This window comes from Puma concolor, chromosome E1 (assembly GCF_028749965.1).
Source record: "Puma concolor isolate L17-30 chromosome E1, mPumCon1.1.hap2, whole genome shotgun sequence".
Classification (NCBI taxonomy): Eukaryota; Metazoa; Chordata; class Mammalia; order Carnivora; family Felidae; genus Puma; species Puma concolor.
This window is the reverse complement of record NC_141680.1, coordinates 49,334,499-49,356,869: the sequence shown is the minus strand read 5'-3', so window position 1 is coordinate 49,356,869 and position 22,371 is coordinate 49,334,499. Positions and strand designations below refer to the sequence as shown.

Below are 22,371 nucleotides of genomic sequence, written 5' to 3'. Positions count from 1 at the left end.
GTTATAAGATAAATTAGTACTGGGAATATAATGTAAAACATGACTATAGTTAATTCTGCCATATGGTATATTTGAAAGTTATGGTAGATCCTAAGAGTTCTCAACACAAGGGAAAACTTTTTTTTCTTATATCTATAGGAGACAATGGATATTAACTTATTGTAATCATTTCATATGATAGGCAAATCCAGTCATTGCACCATATACATACACAGTGCTATTTATCAACTAGATCTCAACAAAATTGGGAGAAAAAAAGAAACAACATCTCAAACAACCTACATTTACACTGTAAGGACCCAGGGAAAAAAGAACAAAGCCCAAAGTTGGAAGGAAGGGAATAACAATGATCAGAACAGAAATAAGTGAAACAGACAACAACAACAAAAGAAAGGTCAATGAAACTAAGAGCTGTGTTTCTTTGAAAAAATAAGGATAAACATTTATTTAAATTTTTTTAAATTTATGTATTTATTTTGGGAGAGCGAGCGGGCAAGCAGGGGAGCAGCAGAAAGAGAGAGAGACAGAATCCCAAGCAGGCTCCACACTGTCAGCACAGAGCCTGATGTGGGGCTCAAACTCATGAACCATGAGACCATAACCTGAGCGGAAACCATGAGTTGGATGCTAAACCAACTGAGCCACCCAGGTGCCACATAAAATAGAGATAAACCTTTAGCCAGACTTACCCAAGGGAAAAAGAGGAAAGACTCAAATAAAATTGGAAATGAAAAAGGAGACATTACAACTAATAAATACCACAGAAATACAAAGGATCCTAAGAAACTACTATGAACAATTTTATGCCAACAAATCGAACCTACAAGAAATGGATAAATTCCTAAAAACATCAAATGTACCAGGATTTAGTCATGAAGAAATAGAAAACCGGAAAAACTAATTACAAGTAAGATTACATCAGTACTCAAAAACCATCCAACAAAAAGTCCAGTACCAGACAGCTTCACTGGTAAATTCTACCAAACATTTAAAGAAGAATAGCAGTCCTTCTCAAACTCTTCCAAAAAACAGAAGAGGAAGAACACTTCCAAACTCATTCTAGAAGGCCAGCATGATGATGAACATCAATGCAAAATGAATATGGATGAACACTGATGTGAACGAAAATCCTTAACAAAATAATTAGCAAATGAATTCAACACTATATTAAAAGGATTACACACCATAATGAAGTGGGATTTATTCCAGGAGTGCAAAGATGGTTCAACATCCACCAATCAATGTGATTCACATTAACAAAATGTAGGATAAAAATACGATCATCTCAACAGACGCGAAGAAAGCATTTAATAAAATTCAACACCCATTCATGATAAAAACTCTCAACAAACTGTGTATAAAGGGAATGTACTCAATATAATAAAGGCCATATTTGATAAGCCCACAGCTAACATTATAGTTAAGGGTGAAAAGCTAAAGTGTTGCTTCTCATTTCAGTAACAAGACAATACCTACTCTCACTACCTTTATACATATACATATGTTGTATATATACACGTATACAATATAGGAGTGGAAGTCCTAGCCAGACCAATTAGGTAAGAAAGAAAGCATTCAGGGGCACTTGGCTGGCTCAGTCAGTGGAGTATGTGACTCTTGACCTCAGGGTTGTGAGTTTAGGTTGCGTGCAGAGATTACTTAAAAATAAAATCTTTAGGGGCACCTGGGTGGTTCAGTTGGTTAAGTGTCAGACTTCAGTGCAGGTCACGATCTCATGGTTCATGAGCTCGAGCCCCACAATGGGCTTTGCACTGATAGCTTGGAGCCTGCTTCAGATCCTCTGTTTCCCTCTCTCTGCCGCTCTCCAGCTCACACTCTTTCTCTCAAAAATAAACATTAAAAAAATAAAAAAGCTGCAAGATACAAAATCAGTATACAAAAATCAGTTACCTTTTATATGCTAATAACTGTAAGAAAGAGAAATTAAGACAACAATCCCATTTACAATGCTTCAAAAAGACAGCCATAAAAAAAGAATGAAATCTTGCAATTTGCAACATGGGTGATCTAGAGAATAGAATGCTAAGTTAAATCAGAGAAAGACAAATACCATATGATTTCACCTGTATGTGAATTAAAAAAAAAAAAAAAAAAAAAGACAACAACAACAAAAAACAGACTCTTAAATACTCTGGCAACTGGTGGTTGCCAGAGGGGAATAGGAGGGAGATGGGTGAAATAGATAAAGCAGATTAAGAATATACTGATCTTGATAAGTACTGAGAAATTTATAGAATTATTGAATCGCTATACACCTGAAAGTAACATTGTATATTAATTATACTTGAATGATAATTCAGAAAAGAATAAAATACCTAGGAATAAACTTAACCAAGAAAGTGAAAAACCTGTACACTGAAAGCTACAGGACACCAATGAAAGAAAGACACAAATAAATGGGAAGATATTCCATGCTCAAGGATTGAAAGCATTAATACCATTACCACCCAAGTGATCTACAGACTCAATGTAATCCCTATCAAAATCCCAATGGTATTTTCACACAAATAGAATAGTCACAAAATTTGTATGGAACCACAAAACACCCCAAATAACCAAAGTGATCCTTAAAAAGGAGAACAAAGCTGGAGACATCACACTTCCTGATTTCAAACTGTATTACAAAGCTATAGTATCAAAACAATATGGTGCTGACGTAAAAGACACACACATCAATGGGACAGAATAGAGAGCCAAGAAATAAACCCCCATATATATTGTCAATTAATTTACAACAAGTGACCCAAGAATATTCAATAGGGAAAGGAGAGTTTCTTCAATAAATGGTGCTAGAAAAACTGGACAGCCACATTTCACAAAGATGAAACTGTAACCTATCTTACGCCATACGCAAATATCAACTCAAAATGAACTAAAGATTTGGCTGTAAGACCCGAAATCATAAACTCCTAGAAGAAAACAGGGGGTAAGCTCCTTGCCATTGGTCTCAGCAATCATTTTTTTGGATTTGACACCAAAAGCAAAAGCAACAAAAGCAAAAATCAGCAAGTGGTACCATACCAAGCTTCTGCACTGCCAAGGAAACTATCAACAAAATGAAAAGGCAATCTACCAAACAGGAGAAAATATCTGCAAATCAGATATCCGATACAGGATTAATATCCAAAATATATAAGGAACTCATACAACTTAACAGTAAAAATAAACTATCCAATTAAAAAAATGGACAGAGGAACTGAATAGATATTGTGCTAAAGACAACACACAAAGAGCCAAGAGGTATGCGAAAAGGTGTTCAACATCACTATCAGAGAAATGCAAATCCAAATCACCATAAGATGTCATCTTATGCTGATTAAAATAATGACTATTACCCTTTTTTTTAAAGTTTATTTTGAGAGAGCAAGTGAGCATGCGTGCGAGTGGGGGAGGGGCAAAGAGAGGGAGAGAGAATCCCAAGCAGGCTTGAAGTGGGGCTTGATCTTATGAACCGTGAGATCATGACCTGAGCCGGAATCAAGAGTTGGACACTTAACCCACTGGGTCACCCAGGCGCCCCAGAATAATGGCTATTATCAAAAACACAAGAGATACCAAGTGTTGGAGAGGATGGAGAGAAATGGGAACCCTTGTGCATTGTTAGGGGGAATGTAAATTGGTGTAGCCACTAAGTAAAACAGTATTCAAAATAAATAAAACAGTATGGAGGTTCCTTAAAAACTTAAGAACACCAAATGACCCAGAAGTGAAAAGAAATCACTACCTCAAAAAGATACATGCACCCTCATGTTCACTGCAGCATTATTTAAAATAGCCAAGATACAGAAACAACCTAAGTGCCCATCCACAGATAAATGGATAAAGAAAAAAACATATATAAACAGATATTATTCATCCATAGAAAAAAAAGGAAATCCTGCCATCTATAACAGCATGGATGGCTTTGAGGGCATTGTGCTAAGTGAAGTAAGTCAAAGAAAGACAAATAATGTATGATCTCACTTATATGTGGAATCTAAAACACCAGACTCACAGACACAGAGAATAGAATAGTGGTTGCCAAAGGTGGGTGTGAAGGTGCTCAAAAGGTACAAACTTCCAATTATAAGATAAATAAGTTCTGGGGATATAATGTACAGCATGGAAACTATAGTTAACAATACTATATTGCATATTTGAAAGTTGCAAAAAAATCAACCTTAAAAGTTATTAACAAAAAATTTGTAACTATGTCAAGTGAGATTAACTAAACTTACTGTGGTAATCATTTTGCAATATATAAATATATCAAGGGGCGCCTAGGTGGATCATTTGGTTAGGTGTCTGACTCTGGATTTTGGTTCAGGTCATGATGTCATGGTTCATGAGTTCCAGCCCTGCATCAGGCTCTGCACTGACAGTACAGAGCCTGCTTGGGATTCTCTCTCTGCCCCTCTCCCACTCTTGCTCACTCTCTCTCAAAAAAAATAAACGTAAAAAAAAATACATACATATATATGTGTGTGTGTGTGTGTATATATATATATATATATGTGTGTGTGTGTATATATATATATATATACACACACACACACATACATATATATAAACATGTCAAATCATTACACTGTACACCTTAAATGATTTTATTACGTGTGCTGAAGCAAGCACCTATACACCTTAAATACAATGTTATATGTCGATTTTATCTCAAACAAAAAAATCAATAAACAATAAAAACTGGGATAAGAAGATATCAACTTTGAGAGAATTGTTTCTTTGAAGGAGGAAAAAAATGGACTGCAGGGAGGACAGAGGGGATTTTAACTCTTATTTTTAAACGAAAAAGGTGTAAAGCACACATATAACTGTTAGCATCTGCTACTTTTAGATGGTGAAGATAGAGCTATTATTTTTTATCCTTTTACGTATTTCTAAAATATTTAAAATGAAAAAGCCAGTCATCATAGACCAATGGATGTGCCTGCATGGTTCCCTAGGACCTCATCCTGGCTTCTCTGGGAGAAGTAGTACCTGGCCTTCGCTTCTTCGGCCCATACTCCATGATGCTGTCACTGTGTTGAGACAGTGTCTCATCATTTCCACTCTCCATCTCTTCATTTCCAATATCATCTTCTACGTAGCCAGTCTTTTCTTTAATTCGATCACCCAGGGCACTTTTTAACATCTATTGAGAAAATACTTTTTAACATCTTTCATTGATTTCAGCAGAATGCAAGTAAGAAAGAGTAGACAGAATCTTTAAAAAGCTTCTTCTCGGGGCGCCTGGGTGGCTCAGTCGGTTAAGCATCCGACTTCAGCTCAGGTCACGATCTCATGGTCCGTGAGTTTGAGCCCCGCATCGGGCTCTGGGCTGATGGCTCAGAGCCTGGAGCCTGCTTCGGATTCTGTGTCTCCCTCTCTCTCTGCCCCTCCCCCATTCATGCTCTGTCTCTCTCTGTCTCAAAAATAAATAAAAACGTTAAAAAAAAATTTATAAAAATAAAAAAAGCGGGGTGCCTGGGTGGCGCAGTCGGTTAAGCGTCCGACTTCAGCCAGGTCACGATCTCGCGGTCCGTGAGTTCGAGCCCCGCATCGGGCTCTGGGCTGATGGCTCAGAGCCTGGAGCCTGTTTCCGATTCTGTGTCTCCCTCTCTCTCTGCCCCTCCCCCGTTCATGCTCTCTCTCTGTCCCAAAAATAAATAAACATTGAAAAAAAAAAACAATTAAAAAATAAAAAAAAATAAAAAAAGCTTCTCATAATTAGGTATTAATAACTTTTAGATACTTATGCATATTTAGTTTATCAAGTGTGTATATTAACCAGTGCTATGGACTATTCAGTTTCAATCAACTTTAGAGTAAGTCACACAAGGATTTAATACATTTATTCAATGATACCCCTAAACTGTAATACTGGATTTTGTGAGAAGCAGAGATCTAATTTTATACCAAATCTTAGATGTGTCTAAAATAAAGGTTTTAATGTAGTTTTTGGGGTGCGTGGCTGGCTCAGTTGGTAGAGCATGAGACGCCTGATCTTGGGGTTGGTAAGCTTGAGCCCCATGGTGGGTACAGAGATTACTTACAAATAAAATCTTTAAAAAAAGTAAATAATTAAAAAATGTTTTAAAAAAGTAAATAATTAAATGAATAACTTTCATCAGAATTCAACAAAAATCTGGTTAAATCCATACCAAATTTGGTTATATCATGAAAGGCTAGGTGGAGATGACTTCTCATCCTATGTCCTATCTGCCTGATTAATGAAACATTTTTACAGTAATTAAGACACAACTAATTTTAGTACCTTAGCTTAGCTTCCATCTTCGACTGGAAGACCACTTAAATACTCACCAACTATGGCAATTGCAATATAGATAAAAAACAAGACTTGCCCAATCTAGTTCAGAGAGCCGTTGAGAGAGTTTCTCGGAAACTGCGTGTATTTCTTGTTCTGTTAACCTCTTCCTTGCCCTCTGGGAGAAGGGTGAATCCCAGGATGAGACTGTAGGTCTACCTTCATATCTGTAATAAAATGACCATGTGACATTTAAGTAGCCAAGTCACATTACTTAGACAAAATAACTGTAATGCATGCTTTAACAGATTCATACTGTTCTTCACAGCTAAGGTCAGAGAGTACACACCTTTCTTTAAATCCCTTTGCAAACAGACTAAAAACAGAGTGCAGTAATATTACCTTTTTCCTGTGGGAAGTTTCCTTGTCCTAGGGCTTTGGATCTGAGCTGAAACCATTTCCTGTTTGCTATCTTTAGGCAACTTAGAAGGTAAGAGAACTCTATTATCTGATTCCTGTTAAAAACAAAGAGTTGATTTGAAAAGGGTACAAAGATGGCACATAAAAACATTTTGGGTGGGGGAGGAAAAGGGAGGTCCTATGGCACACAACTAGGTACCTTTATTCTCCACGTTTTACTTTTTAAAACATATTTGTCAAAATACTCTCTTGATCCTCAATACCAAAGGAACAAATGTCTATAAACATGTACTCAGATAAAAAGTGTGGGTCAGGGGGCGCCTGGGTGGCGCAGTCGGTTAGGCGTCCGACTTCAGCCAGGTCACGATCTCGCGGTCCGTGAGTTCGAGCCCCGCGTCAGGCTATGGGCTGATGGCTCAGAGCCTGGAGCCTGTTTCCGATTCTGTGTCTCCCTCTCTCTCTGCCCCTCCCCCGTTCATGCTCTGTCTCTCTCTGTCCCAAAAAATAAATAAACGTTGAAAAAAAAAAAATTAAAAAAAAAAAAAAAAAAAAAGTGTGGGTCAGGATGCCATTCAAATATAAAGGCAGGTGAGGTGTTCTCCAACAAGAAAATTCAAGGGTTATGGCTAAACCTGGACAATGAAAAAGTGATCAAATCACAAGTGGTAAGTACTAAAATAATTCTCTTTGGTATCAAGAAGTCAACTGTCTAAAATTGAAACAGTTAAAAATCAAACGTTATGAATATAAATGCTTAACATTTTTAACAATTTATTTCTTAACTTCAGAGGAAATCTTATGAAGAGACATTTGATGTTTAAGAATCTCTTCAATTTAGGGTGCCTGGGTAGCTCAGTCGTTTAAGTGTCCGACTTCAGCTCGGGTCATGATCTCATGGTTTGTGGGTTTGAGCCCCACGTCGGGCTCTGTGCTAACTAAGAGCTCAGAGCCTGGAGCCTGCATTGGATTCTGTGTCTCCCTCTCTCTCTGCCCCTCCCCTACTTGTGCTCTGTCTCTCTCTCTCAAAAATAAATAAAACATTTTAAAAAATTAAAAAAAAAAAAAGAATCTCTTCAACTTCACTTATGTGTTTCTTGTGTAAGTGAAATTAAATTTAACACTTTTTAGTAAATAACAACTATAAAAACAATCACATTTTAAAAAACTTATTATTGAAGTTTAAGTGTCCTGCTCAAGAATTATTTCAAAAGGAGTATTCCCATTTAAATGCCACTCAGGTCAGGAAATAGAATATTACCAGCAACTCAGAAGCCCTTCTACCACCCCTCTCTAAAAGTCCCCCAAATGTAATCATAATCCTAGGATCCCTTTTTTCTAACTTATCCACCTTCCTACCTGAATAGATGCACAGAATGTTTAGAATGATGGCCACCTAATGCTAATGATGCTCATTTCGTCTTCGTACTTCTATGTACTCTGAATTTTTTAATGATGAAAATGTATCATTGTTTATAAATTCACCACCTGCATATCCCTACATGTTCGTTTCTAGGAGGATAGGGACAGGATAATTATAAAAATGGATTTTTTTCTCCCTAAAGTACAGTAGAAGCAAAAAGACCAAGGTATTACTAGCAGTTCACACTGGATAATAGGAATATGGATGAAAGGTTGTTTTTCATACTTTCTTATTAAATTTTCAGTGATTTAACTAGGGACATAGAATACGGGTTCTGAAACTAGAATACTGAATTAAAAAAAAAAGGTGTTTTTTTTTTTTTTTTTAATGTTTATTTATATTTGAGAAAGAGAGAAAGTGAGAAAGAGAGAGCGTGTGCATGAGCACGCCTGAGCAAGAGAGGGGCAGAGAGAGACAGAGACAGAATCGGAAGCAGGCTCCAGGTTCTGAGCTGTCAGCACAGAACCCAACAAGGGGCTCGAATTCATGAGCCGTGAGATCATGACCTGAGCCAAAGCCGGATGCTCAACCAACTGAGCCACCCAGGTGCCCCTAGAATACGGAGTTCAAATCCCGACTCTACAGTTGTTGTGTGACCTCAGACTAGATACTTAATCTCTTTATATCAGCTTCCCCTTGGGAAATTAAAAAAAAAAAAAAAAGTACCTACTCCACAGCTGTTGAGGAGTAAATTACTCAATACCAGTAAAGTACCTAGAACTGTGCATGACACAAAATAAACAATGTGTCGTTAGCTCTTACTATTTTCCTTTCTATACATTCATCCCCACTGTTCTAGAGTAAGAACATGTAAGTATACCCAGAGGCAAAATTTAAGAAGTACAGTGCTTGGGTTAGTGCAGTATCTATAATTACCATTCTAGCAGAGACGTCTTTAAATTGATAGACATCCATCTCATTGAAAGTAAGCTTTTCCACTTACCACAGAAAATGCAGTGCCCTCTCCAGTAGAATTCACAGCAGGGGAGATGTGACTTGAGCGCAAGTATTCTTTTCCTATGGGACAGGGTGCTCGAGGCTCTGAAGGGTGGTAGGGTGGATGTAAAGGAATAGCTGATTGAATAGGCTCCCCTAGTTTCCTAGCACTTGGAATCACATCCACAGAAGGAATTTCCACTAAGTAGCAAAAATAAAGTGGACATTAAGATGAAACTGTAAGAAACACATCATTTGATATATATACATGCCTATAGGTACTAAAAACCTAAATGGCTGGAATTACAGCTACAGAAATTATGGTTCATCCACAGGTTATACAGCTAGTTCACCATTAACAATGACTTTATGTAATACTAACTAATAAAAATCCCAGACATAACAGTAAGAAATGAGAATATTTTTCAAATTGCTATGTTTTGTCATTCCTTAATAACTGGAAGACTGTAAACTGATGTGCTAACATATGAGAAACTTGTATTGTCCTAAAGTCTTTGAGAGAAGAGTTAGAAAATAGTAGATGCACAACATGTGACCAAAAACCATCTTAAGAAATCAGAACTCATAATAAGAAATGTTTACAAATATAATCATGTAAAACCAAAAAGAATCACATAAAGCGTAAAGCAACAAAAGTGAAAAGACTAATAGCATCCGAAAGTATCCCAGGAAATAACTTTTGGCTCTAACTCATAGCAGTAGTCTCACTAATAACACGTTACTACTCACTGTCTTCAACAAAGGATGTCCTACTCTTGGACAAAAAACTAGATGAGGGAGGGTGTAGCACTTCTTCATGTAATAGAGTTGGGGCTTTTTTGGACTGCATTTGGTTATGGCCTTCGGCACCTAGAAAAGAAAATATTAAAAAGAATTTTTTTACTGCCGAATGATATACTAAAAACCAAGAATTTTGTATCCAGAGGATATAAATCTCAGGAATGACGTAATCCTAGAACTATGTTGGTCTGATTGTTCAAACTACCCATTACTTTTAATAACCACCAGAGAGTAAGATCTAGTTCTATAGCCCAGAACCATTTATACAAATTAAAAACAAAGCTTCACATCACATTGCTTCGCTTTAGAAAAATAGGTGCCACAAAAACAGACACATAGATCAAAAGAACAGAAAAGAGAGCCCAGAAATAAACCCCATGCTTATATGGTCAATTAATCTACAACAAAGGAGGTAAGAATATACGATAGGGAAAGGATAGTCTCTTCAATAAACGATGGTAGCAAAACTGGACAGCTATATGCAAAAGAATGAAACACCATACACAAAAATTACCTCAAAATGGATTAAACAACTAAGTGTGAGACATGAAGCCAAAATTCCCAGAAGAAAGCATATGCAGTAATCTCTTTGACATCAGCCTTAGCAACAGTTTTCTGATAGGTCTCCTCAGGCAAGGGAAACAAAAGCAAAAAATAAACTACTGGGATTACACTAAAATAAAAACTTTCTGCACAGCAAAGGAAACCATCAACAAAATAAAAAGACAAACTACTGAACAGGAGAAGGTATCTGCAAATGATATATCTTATAAAAGATTAATATCCACAATATATAAAGAACTTTATAACTCAACATCAAAATCCCAAAAAAATCCAATTAAAAAATAGGCATAGGACCTGAATAGATGCTTTTCCAAAGAAAACATACAGATGGCCAACAGACACAAGAAAAGGTGCTCAACATCACTAATCATCAAGGGAAATACATATCAAAATTACAATGAGCTATCACTTTATACCTGTTAGAAAGGCTTGAATCAAAAAGACAAAAAATAAGTGTTGGCAAAGATGTGGAGAAAAAGGACCTCTTGTGCACTGCTGGTGGAAATGTAAATTGGTACAGCCACTATGGAAAATAGTATGAGCGTTCCTCAAAAAATAAATAACAGAAATCCCTTATGTTCCAGTAATTCCACTACTGCATATTTACTCCCAAGAAAACAATAACACTAACTTGAAAAGATGTTATGCACCCATATTTACTGCAGTATTTACAATAGCCAAATATGGAAACAAACCCACTGTCCATTGATAAATGAAGGAATAAAGATGTGGCGCGCGTACACACACACACACACACAGAGGAGTATTAGTCATAAAAAATGAGATCTTGCCTGGGAATGCAAGCTGGTGCAGCCACTCCGGAAAACAGGATGGAGGTTCCTCAAAAAACTAAAAATAGAACTACCCTACGACCCAGCAATTGCACTACTAAGCATTGATCCACGGGATCCAGGTGTGCTTTTTCAAAGGGACACATGCACCCCCAGGTTTATAGCAGCACTATCAACAACAGCCAAAGTATGGAAAGAGCCCAAATGTCCATCGATGGATGAATAAAGAAGATGAGGTGTATATACACAATGGAGTATTACTCGGCAATCAAAAAGAATGAAATCTTGCCATTTGCAACTACGTGGATGGAACTGGAGGATATTATGCTAAGCAAAATTAATCAGAGAAAGACAAATATCATATGACTTCACTCATATGAGGACTTTAAGAGACAAACAGATAACATAAGGGAAGGGAAGCAAAAATAATATAAAAACAGGGAGGGGGACAAAGCATAAGAGACTCATAAATGTGGAGAACAAACAGAGGATTACTGGAGGGGGTGTAGAAGGGGGGATGGGCTAAATGGGTAAGGGGCATTAAGGAATATACTCCTGAAATCATTGTTGCACTATATGCTAACTAATTTGGATGTAAATTAAAAAAATAAAATAAAAAAAAAAGGAGAGCTTGCTATTCACAACATGGGTAGACTTAGAGAGTATCACACTAAGTGATATAAGTCAGAGAAAGACAAATACCATACGATTTCACTTATGTATGGAATCCAAAACACAAAGCAAAAGAACAAACAGAAAAAGAAGAAAAAGATGCATAAATACAGAGAACTGATGGTTTCTATACAGGAAGTAGTAGGGGGATGGGCAAAATGGGTAAAGAGGAGTGGGAGGCACACAGGCTTCCAGTTATGGACTGAAAAGTCCCAGGGATGAAAGGAACCTCATAGGGAATATAGTCAACAGAATTAATAATAATGTATGGTGACAAATGGTAACTATACTTGGGGTGAGCATAGCGTAACATATATAGTTGTCAAATCACTATGTTGTACACCTGAAACTAATGTAATATTGTGTCAACTATACTTCAATTAAAAAAAATCAAAATAACAAAAAAAAAATGGAAAAATATTCCATGCTCCTGGCTAGGAAAAACAAATATTGTTAAAATGTCAATACTACCCAAGGCAATTTACATATTCAATGCAATCCCTATCAAAGTAACACCAGCATTCTTCACAGAGCTAGAACAAACAATCCTACAATCTGTATGGAAACAGAAAAGACCCCAGAGAGCCAAAGCAATCTTGAAAAAGAAAACCAAAGCTACAGGCATCACAATCCCGGACTTCAAGCTGTACTACAAAGCTGTAATCATCAAGACAGTATGGTACTGGCACAAAAACAGACACTCAGATCAATTCAACAGAACAGAGAATCCAGGAATGGACCCACAAACGTATGGCCAACTCATCTTCGGCAAGCAGGAAAAGAATATCCAATGGCATAAGGACAGTCTCTTCAACAAATGGTGCTGGGAAAACAGGACAGCGACATGCAGAAGAATGAACCTGGACCACTTTCTTACACCAGACACAAAAATAAACTCAAAATGGATGAAAGACCTCAATGTAAGGCAGGAAGCCATCAAAAGCCTCGAGGAGAAAGCAGGCAAAAACCTCCTTGATCTTGGCCACAGCAACTTCTTACTCAACACGTCTCCAGAGGCAAGGGAAACAAAAGCAAAAATGAACTATTGGGACCTCATCAAAATAAAAGCCTTCTGCACAGCAAAGGAAACAATCTGCAAGACTAAAAGGCAACCGATGGAGTGGGAGAAGATATTTGCAAATGACACATCAGATAAAGGGTTAGTATCCAAAATCTATAAAGAACTTATCAAACTCAACACCCAAAACACAAATAATCCAGTGAAGAAATGGGCAAAAGACATGAATAGACACTTCTCCAAAGAAGACATCCAGATGGCCAACTGACACATGAAAAAATGCTCAACATCACTCATCATCAGGGAAATACAAATCAAAATCACAATGAGATACCACCCCACACCTGTCAGAATGGCTAACGTTAACAACTCAGGCAACAACAGATGTTGGCGAGGATGTGGACAAAGAGGATCTCTTCTGCACTGCTGGTGGGAATGCAAACTGGTGAGCCCACTCTGGAAAACAGTATGGAGGTTCCTCAAAAATTGAAAATGGAACTACCCTAGACCCAGCAATTGCACTACTAGGTATTTATCCAAGGGATACAGGGATGCTGTTTCAAAGGGGCACATGCACCCCAATGTTTATAGCAGCGCTACTGACAATAGCCAAAGTATGGAAAGAGCCCACATGTCCACTGATGGATAAATGGATACAGAATATGTGGTGTATATATATACAATGGAGTATTACTTGGCAATCAAAAAGAATGAAATCTTGCCATTTGCAACTATGTGGACGGAACTAGAGGGTATTATGCTAAGCAAAATTAGTCAGAGACAAATCTAATATGACTTCACTCATATGAGGGCTTTAAGACACAAAACAGATGAACATAAGGGAAGGGAAGCAAAAATAATATAGAAACAGGGAGGGGGCCAAAACATAAGAGACTCTTAAATATAGAGAACAAACAGAGGGTTACTAGAGGGGCTGTGGGGGGACAATGGGCTAAATGGGTAAGGGGCATTAAGGAATCTACTCCTGAAGTAACTGTTGCACTATATGCTAAATAATTTGGATATAAATTAAAAAATTTTTTTTAAATTAAAAAAAAGAAAACCACATAGATCGCCCTGCAAAAAAAAAAAAAGCAAAATAAAATTACTCATATGCCTTGCCTGCTTCAGATTCTGTGCCCCGCCCCTCCACCCCACCCCTGCTTGTGCTGTCTCTTTCAAAAATGAATAAACATTAAAAAATTTTTTTCTTAATGTTTATTTATTTTTGAGAGAGAGAGAAATGTTTATTTTTGAGAGAAAGAGTTAGAGAGACAGAGACCATGACTGGGGGAGGGGGAGAGAGAGAGAGACACACACACACAGAATCTGAATCAGGCTCCAGGCTCTGTGCTGTCAACACAGAGACCGATGGGGGGCTCGAACCCACGAATGGTGAGATCATGACCCAAATGGAAGTCAGACACTTAACCAACTGAGCCACCCAGGTGCCCCACTGTATGACTGTATTTTATTTTATTTTATTTTTTCAACATTTATTTATTTTTGGGACAGAGAGAGACAGAGCATGAACGGGGGAGGGGCAGAGAGAGAGGGAGACACAGAATCGGAAACAGGCTCCAGGCTCTGAGCCATCAGCCCAGAGCCTGACGCGGGGCTCGAACTCACGGACCGCGAGATCGTGACCTGGCTGAAGTCGGCCGCCCAACCGACTGCGCCACCCAGGCGCCCCTTTATGACTGTATTTTAAAAGAACATATGTGAGGGGCGCCTGGGTGGCTCAGTCAGTTGGGCATCTGACTTCAGCTCAGGTCACGATCTCACTGCTCGTGGGTTTGAGCCTTATGTCGGGCTCTGTGCTGACAGCTCAGAGCCTGGAGCCTTTCTCTGATTCTGTGTCTCCCTCTGTCTCTGCCTGCCCCTCTCCTGCTCACACACTGTCACTTTCTCTCAAAAATAAATAAACTTTAAAAACAAATAAAAAAGAACATATGCGATGCACATTTGCATATCCATAAGTAAAGAAATCAAAATGTTAACGGTGATTTTCTCTAGGTCAGAGGTTGGCAAACTATGGCCCAACGTCCAAATCTGACTCACCAACTGTTTTTGTAAATAAAATGTGTGTGTGTGTGTTTTAAGATTTTATTTTTAAGCAATTTCTACATTCATCATGAGGCTCAAACTCACGACTCTGAGATCAAGAGTTGCATGCTGTACCGACTAAGCTAGCCAGGTGTGCCTTGCTTGTGTTTTACTGGAATATACTCATACAAATAGGTGCGAGAATTGTAGAAATGCTGTTCTGTGGGTGTATCTCTGAGCTACGAATCCTGGTTGATACCATAATAAAAAAATTTATAGGTCAAATTGTTTTGTCTAACTTTTGAATGCTTAATATTTAATCAGCTTTATAATGTTATTACATAGAGAGCTGTACTAAAATAGTTCTGAAATTGAGGGAATATCCACTTTGCTCCCTTAGAAATCTACAACACATAAACTTCCCACAAACAAAACAGACTTATGACTCCTCCTCTACAAATGACTATTTATCCCTTCTTCAATTTAATGAAAGACTTCACCATAAACTTACTCCTCACTTTGAAGGTATGAGAATGTATCCTGAAAACTCAGTTACTAAAGTGGTTAACTGACATAATCACACTAAAAATGGAAAATTCACCTTGCACAAACTCCATGCAACGTATTTCAAGACACTGCATATTTTAAAATGTCTGACGTTCATTTGATGTCTCTTAAAATCCAGCAAACACATCTTTTTATGCTCTCCTTTTCCACAACCCAGAGCGACAGGGCCATTTTCACATCAACATGTTTAAAATATGTGAATCTCACTCCATAACTTCATATTTTACACGAAGAGCATCTAAGATCTAATACTCAAAATTCAAAACGTGGTCCACAATTTCTCTACTACCTAAACTAAATTTGTCATCAACTTGACTCCAGGCTAATTCATTTTTACCTGAGTCCATTTTTTCTTCAGTTTCTTGGATGACAAAGAAACTCATATGCTGTTTCTTTTTGATAAAATTTCTCCAAAATTTCATGCTTAGTTAACATTTGGCACTTTTAATTTGTCAGACTGAAAGTGACACACTCAAATTTCCTTATAATTTTTAGACTGTTTTAGGATATACTGTTTTATTACTGAAAAGTCTCTGGACTTGTCTACTGCAAGCATTAATAAGCATCTATAATAAACATATATGACATTTCATAAATAAGGGGGAACCCTGGGTAGGAAAAAATGGGTGAAGATGGTCAAAAGGTACAAATTTCCAGTTAAGTCATGGGAATAAAATATACAGCATGACTATAATTAATACTATAAGTTGCTAAGAGAATAGATCTTAACAGTTGTCATCACTATCTATGGTGACAAATATTAACTAGATTTTTATTGGGACAGTCATTTCACAACACATGTAAACATAAAATCTATAGATTGTATATCTGAAACTAACATAATGTTACATGTTCATTATATCTCAATTAAAAAAATAAGATTCATAGCCCAGAAATTGAAGCCTAAGTTAGATGCCTATGAATGTATACGATGACAGTTATCTGATGACTTAAATCCAAATATAAAAGGAAGTTACCATAGCCCTTAATGACACCAAACCAAAACACCTCAGCCTGGCTTTTCTCTCAACCTTTTCTCTTTTGCCTTAATTGCATTATAACCCGAATAGTTAAAATCTGAAAACAACTCACTTCTTACAGATGCAACCTTTCTACACGGTAGTTGCTATCACAGAACACCATTTCTAAAATCATAGTCCCTTCCATCTTCTGTCAATCCACCTGACTCTCTTCCTTCAAGAAGCATTCTTTTGTTACTTTCAATTGACTCTGGTCATTCTGTTACTTCGCTCATCCCAGTGGCAAGTACATGTCTTTAGTCTACTGTCTAACCTTCCATATTGAGGTTCTTTGAACATTAATTCCTTGGATTTCAATGTCTATTCTTTGGAACCAAAGTACTAATGCTCAAAGGGATTTCTCAGATGGTTTTGCTGAATTCTCCAATTTCACATGTTAAGAAACGGGCTCAGGAAAGACAAGGGCCTTGTCCAAAGTCACATAGCCAGTAGCAGAGTCTGGATGAGAATGTGGCCACTGGATTCCCAATTTAATACACTTAATGCCTATCCAGCATTCCTGTTCTTCCATTAAAAAAATACAAACCACAACTTATTTTGGGCTTGGTGTTTTGAGAAGCTCTAAAATACTAAGATGAATATGAATAATTTTACTATGTATTTCACTTACTTGTCTTACTGATTGGCTGCCTCCCCAAGCAGAATACAAGCTCCATGAGGGAAGGGATTGGTGTCTATTTTGTTAACCACTATAACACCACTGCGTGGCACAGGGAAAGCACTAAATATTTGCTGAATGAGTCTGGTGTGGCTACTGTCCCTGGAACTCACAGTTTATAAAACAAACATACTCAAAATTACTATACAATGTGAGAATAGGATTACCAAAATAAGATGAGAAGGCCACAGTGTAGAAATAGAGCCTCAGAATCTAGGCATGTGGGGGAGGCTGGGCTTTGTAGGGTGAATTTGCCAGGAACAGAGATGAAGAAAGAGCACCCCAGCAGAAGAAACAACATGAAGGCAGAAAAGAGCATGACAACTAAGGTAGGCAGGACAGGAAGTGGGATGAAGGACAGCAAGGTACGAGGCTCAAAATGGGCCTCAAAGATATTCAGGCTTACTGTGTATGAGCAGCAGACTCTTGGAAATGTAGCCTGATGCCTGGAAGAAGAACTGCCACTGGATATACTGACTTGTTGTTTGAAACCATGAAAAGAGTGAGTCATCCAGTTTAGGAAAACTATACTTAGGGGGTAATCTGAATGTGAGTAGACTATCAAGTTGCATTCAGAATTCTCTTCTCAGGGTATCAGGTCCCACATATTATATGACAAACTTGCTCATGTGCCTATAACTCCTACTTGTTTGATTTCAGGTAACTTCATATTTAGGTTAATCATGGTATACTCTGGAAATTCAATTCTAAGGTCGAGTTACAACTCTCTCTATTCTTCTCAACTGTAAACATTCCTAAGAATAACTATTTTTATTTTCATAGTTGTATGCTGAATAACAGGTATCTGAAGTTTACTTACCATTACTTCTTAGAGAAAAGGTGTGTGCTGTGTCTCCGAGTCTAATTACTTCACCAGTGGATTCTGTTTCATCTCCATCCCAAGAGGGGCCCAAAGCCTCAGATGACAAGGAGCACCTGAAAGAATTCCCTTACTTACTTGGGCCCAGCCTAACCAGAGGGCCCCTCCTGACAAAAGCTGCTTTAAACAGCCTGCCTATGAGTATTCAGACTGCTCATTGCTACGTGCAGAAAAAGGGCAAGACACTCCCTTCTGTTGCTTATCACTTTTTGGTGTTTATCTGTTTTAACTCATACACGTATGGTAGAAATAGCCGTGTAGAAAGTGTCAAGGATTAAATGCATAGGAGAATACACACAGAGAACAATAAACATTGGATACTCTACGGGTGTGGGGGTGGAATCTGGGTAGGGTATGAATTTTGCATTAAATATCCTTGCATTGTTTCACTTTTGCACTGTAAAAAAAATCTAATAATAAAAAATAAAGTCAAGAAATTCATCTCATGGTGGTCTCCTTTAAGACAGGTTTTCCACAATGTACTATACCTGAACAGGAAGATATTGCCTGTGTCTTTCAAATCATGCCAAATTCCATAAAAAAAATGGGAAGTCATACATTTAAAAGTCATAGCATTATGTTCAACCCGTAGGTAGAACTACCATCAAATCTGTAATGACATTATATTTTGTCTATAAAAGTTGCAGGTATTTTAAAACTCTGATATTTGTTAATGAGTTAATGTTACTGATTCATGAGGATACAGTAACGAGCAATTTTATACTGCCGGTGAGTGTATAAACTGTCATGGCCTTTTTGGAAAGCAGTCTGGCAACTTTTAATAGGCTTATAACATTCATACTCTTTGGATGTAGCTTAAAGAGCAAACAAAAGCATGTATCACATTTTCAAAAACTATAAAAAAACCCAGAAACATCCACCTCCACTTTAGAGGAGTGGTTTAGCCCATTGTGAAGCACCTATATGGTCTGTTATACAGGGATTAAAAATTACTACAAAGAATTTAACAACTCGGAAAAAGACTTGATATGTAAAATTTTTAAATGCGGGAAACAAAACTATGTAAACAATATGACTAAATAAAAAAAAACCCAAAACATTATAAAAAAGACTCAAGTATAACAAAACATTAACAAGCCTTTGTTTAGTTCTGAATGGTAGAGCTCATCTTTTTTTTTTTTTCACTTGTTTTTTATTTCTTCATACTTTCCAGGATTTCTACAGGGAACATAAACTATTTTGATGACCAAGGGAAAAATAAAAAAAAAATATGCAGGTGCACTTAACCAACTAAGCCACCCAGGTGCCCCACTAAAGACGTATTTTGGAAAGGGGCACCTGGGTGGCTCAGTCAGTTAAGCATCTGACTCCAGCTAACGTCATGACCTCACTGCTCACGAGTTTGAGCCCTGCGTTGGGCTCTGTGCTGACAGCTCAGAGCCTGGAGCCTGCTTCCAATTCTGCATCTTCCTTTCTCTGGCCCTCTCCCACTCACGCTCCCTTTTCTCTCAACAATAAATAAATGTTTAAAAAAAAATTTTTTTTTTAAAAAGATGTATTTTGGAATAAAAGAACTAACTAGGAAGAAGAAAATACACAGGTGTTTAATACTGAGACTTAAGTATTACATATAGCTCAAGGTTCTTAAAATTCCGTCAGGGAGATTTAAAATATGAGAAGGTACTGAGATTTTCCCATCAGTTTGTTTTGTTTTTTGCTGCCATTGTGGTATATTGTGTGCCAATTCTTAGAAGGAAAAAGCATAACTTGTTTTGATTAAATTCATAGACATTGAGTGCTACCTCCCAAAAGAAACCTTTTTCCATGATGATTTGGATTCCTTAGTACTTTCTGGCTCTTCTAAAGGTTCTCCTTGATGGAATTCTTTAAAACTCTGTCCAGTTTCACCTGTTTAGAATAGATAAAAACAACACCAAAAAACCTCTCAATTAATAATGCTATTTTTATATGGGGGTGGGTAGAGGTGAGAACAGTTAAGCACCCTCATCTTCTCCTGGTAAACTGGGCTTTTGTGAACACGAAATTAGAAAGAACCAAATTATCACCTGTGAAGACCATGTATTACTTGGGTAACAGAAGCAAGATAAATGCTGCTTTAAAAGCAAGGTCTACAGTTGTACTAGCAATGTTTTATTTTTTAAGACAGGTGGTAGGTTTATGTTTTATTGTTTATAACCTCCCTGTTCAGTAAGGGATGTCTGAAGCAAGAGGACTAGGCTGTGGCTTCAGAACACAACTGTGAGCCTCAAGCTCCAAGACTATCCCTCCCAGGCTAAGAGTCAGAGTACATCAAAGCTTGGCTGAAGTTCTCTTTCAGACTATCACTCCTTTTTCAACTCAACATGTCTGAGGAACAACTTTCGCCAGCAGCAACACACTAGGGAACTGATTTCAGGAGGTACGTGGGTGAAACTTCCTATGATTCAGATTGACGCCTCTGAATATTCCCATCCCCATTTCTAGAGATTTCTCTATTTGAGCATCTACCTTCATTTTTTTCTATTTCTGTATTCAAAATAACCAACACTGTAATAACATTAGTTAACATTCACTGCGCAGTGACTCGGAGCTAGGCTTGGAACTAAACTATTTATATATCTACTTACTCAACCATCACTATAGCCATGGAAGAATTTCAAATGAAAACACTGAGGCTTAGAGAGCTTCAAACAATGAGAGGCAGAGCTTAGCATTGACGCAAAGTCTGCTTTCAAATCCCTGTTCTTCAGTGGTAAGTTAATGATAATGCTAGCTCAGGTACCAGGAAAAAGCTGCTCTGTACATGATGTGACTCATGATAATAAAGATTGACTTCCCATTATTAACTGGCATTTTGAAGAATCTGATTAGCTCTAGGTAATACTGCCATATCAACTTGGACCTGCAAAGGTGAGAATCACACTTCAGAAAACACCACCCAACCACAGTACTACTGCACTGGGAGGTCCCACCTCTGTAACCCCCTCCTAGCAGCACTAAGCTCACCACATTCTACTGACCTCCCCTGGAAATCTCCCTCCCGCATGCCCTGCCTCCACGTCTCACTATTACCAGACTCACATTTAAGTATCTCTCAGTTCTGCCCTCCTCTCGCCATCCCCACTGCCCTACTCATGGTAAAGCTACTACCATTCCTCTTCTACCTGCAATCAAGCACGACATTGTAAAAACTGCTGCTGTTAGTGTAAAACTTCAAATTAATCAATTTCCACCAAAGGTAGTTTTCCATCTCTTAATCTTGTTGCTAAAATGGTTAAAGCCACCAAGCCTCAAAATACCTACTAAGTAGCCTTGAATTAGGTAAATTTCACACGTCTTTCACTCTCCCCCAATTCTCCTATAATGGTTTTTATTGTTTAACAGTCCCCCCCCCCCGAGGGATACGTTCCAAGACCCCCAGAGGATGCCTGAAACCACAGATAAGATTAAACCTATATATACTATGTTTTTTTCCTATACATACGTATGATAAAGTTTAACTTCTAGATTAGGCACATTAAGATAAGCAATAACTAATAATAAAATAGAACGATTATAACAACATACTATAACAAAAGTTATAGAAATGTGGTCTGTCAAAATATCTTATTGTACTGTACTCACCTGCTTCTTGTGATGATGTGGGATAAGATGCCTACGTGATGAGACGAAGTGAGCTGAATGACACAGGCATTGTGATGTAGCATTAGGCTATTAATGACCGACCTTCTGACAATACCTCAGGAGGATCATCTGCTTCTGGACCAAGGGGGACTGCGAGTGGAAAGCAAAACTGCATCTAGGGGGACTACTGTATGCAGTTATGGCTGCCTTCCTGACTTAAGTCAGAAACTTAGGTTTCTTTGAGAGCAATAGAACATGGCATGCAATTATGAATCCTCCCAGCGTACCGAGGCTGGTACATATTTAACAGATATTAAACACTCAAAACACTCCACACTCAGAACACTCAAGTGTTTGAAATAAGAAATATCCCCTGTGGCAGTTTTTCCCTCCAGGCCAGACCTACATATGCCTTTAAATCTTTTCAGCAACGATAAAAGGTAGAAAACTATCACTAAAGAGTTTAAGGTCAGATGTTATCACAACCACGTGAGAAGTAGGAACGATGAGCCTACCCACATTTTTTTGTCTTCATTCATATCAGAATTTATGTTGTTTGTTATTGCTGCTGAAAACTTGTTGGATAACTTTTTGGAGAACTGGATTACTCAAAGGCTAAAATAAAACTTTCAGGCTGTCACAAACCTAAACATAGGTTAAAGACAAAAACACTCCAATTCCTCCTGTTAATGCTTTAGCAATATCCAAATT

At 37.7% G+C, this 22,371-nt stretch overlaps 1 protein-coding gene across 1 annotated transcript in view; it reads right to left on the bottom strand.

The window, feature by feature from the left end:
- The window catches only part of CEP95 (centrosomal protein 95), a 44,595-nt gene that overhangs the window by 12,358 nt on the left and 9,866 nt on the right, over positions 1–22,371 (bottom strand). Inside the window, exons 5-11 of the mRNA XM_025927698.2 lie at positions 19,839–19,944; positions 18,016–18,131; positions 9,789–9,908; positions 9,046–9,239; positions 6,665–6,777; positions 6,360–6,489; positions 4,996–5,149 (exon numbers count right to left, since the gene is read on the bottom strand). Of these exons, the coding sequence (XP_025783483.2) occupies positions 4,996–5,149; positions 6,360–6,489; positions 6,665–6,777; positions 9,046–9,239; positions 9,789–9,908; positions 18,016–18,131; positions 19,839–19,944 (933 nt within the window). The remainder of the gene's footprint in view (positions 1–4,995; positions 5,150–6,359; positions 6,490–6,664; positions 6,778–9,045; positions 9,240–9,788; positions 9,909–18,015; positions 18,132–19,838; positions 19,945–22,371) is intronic.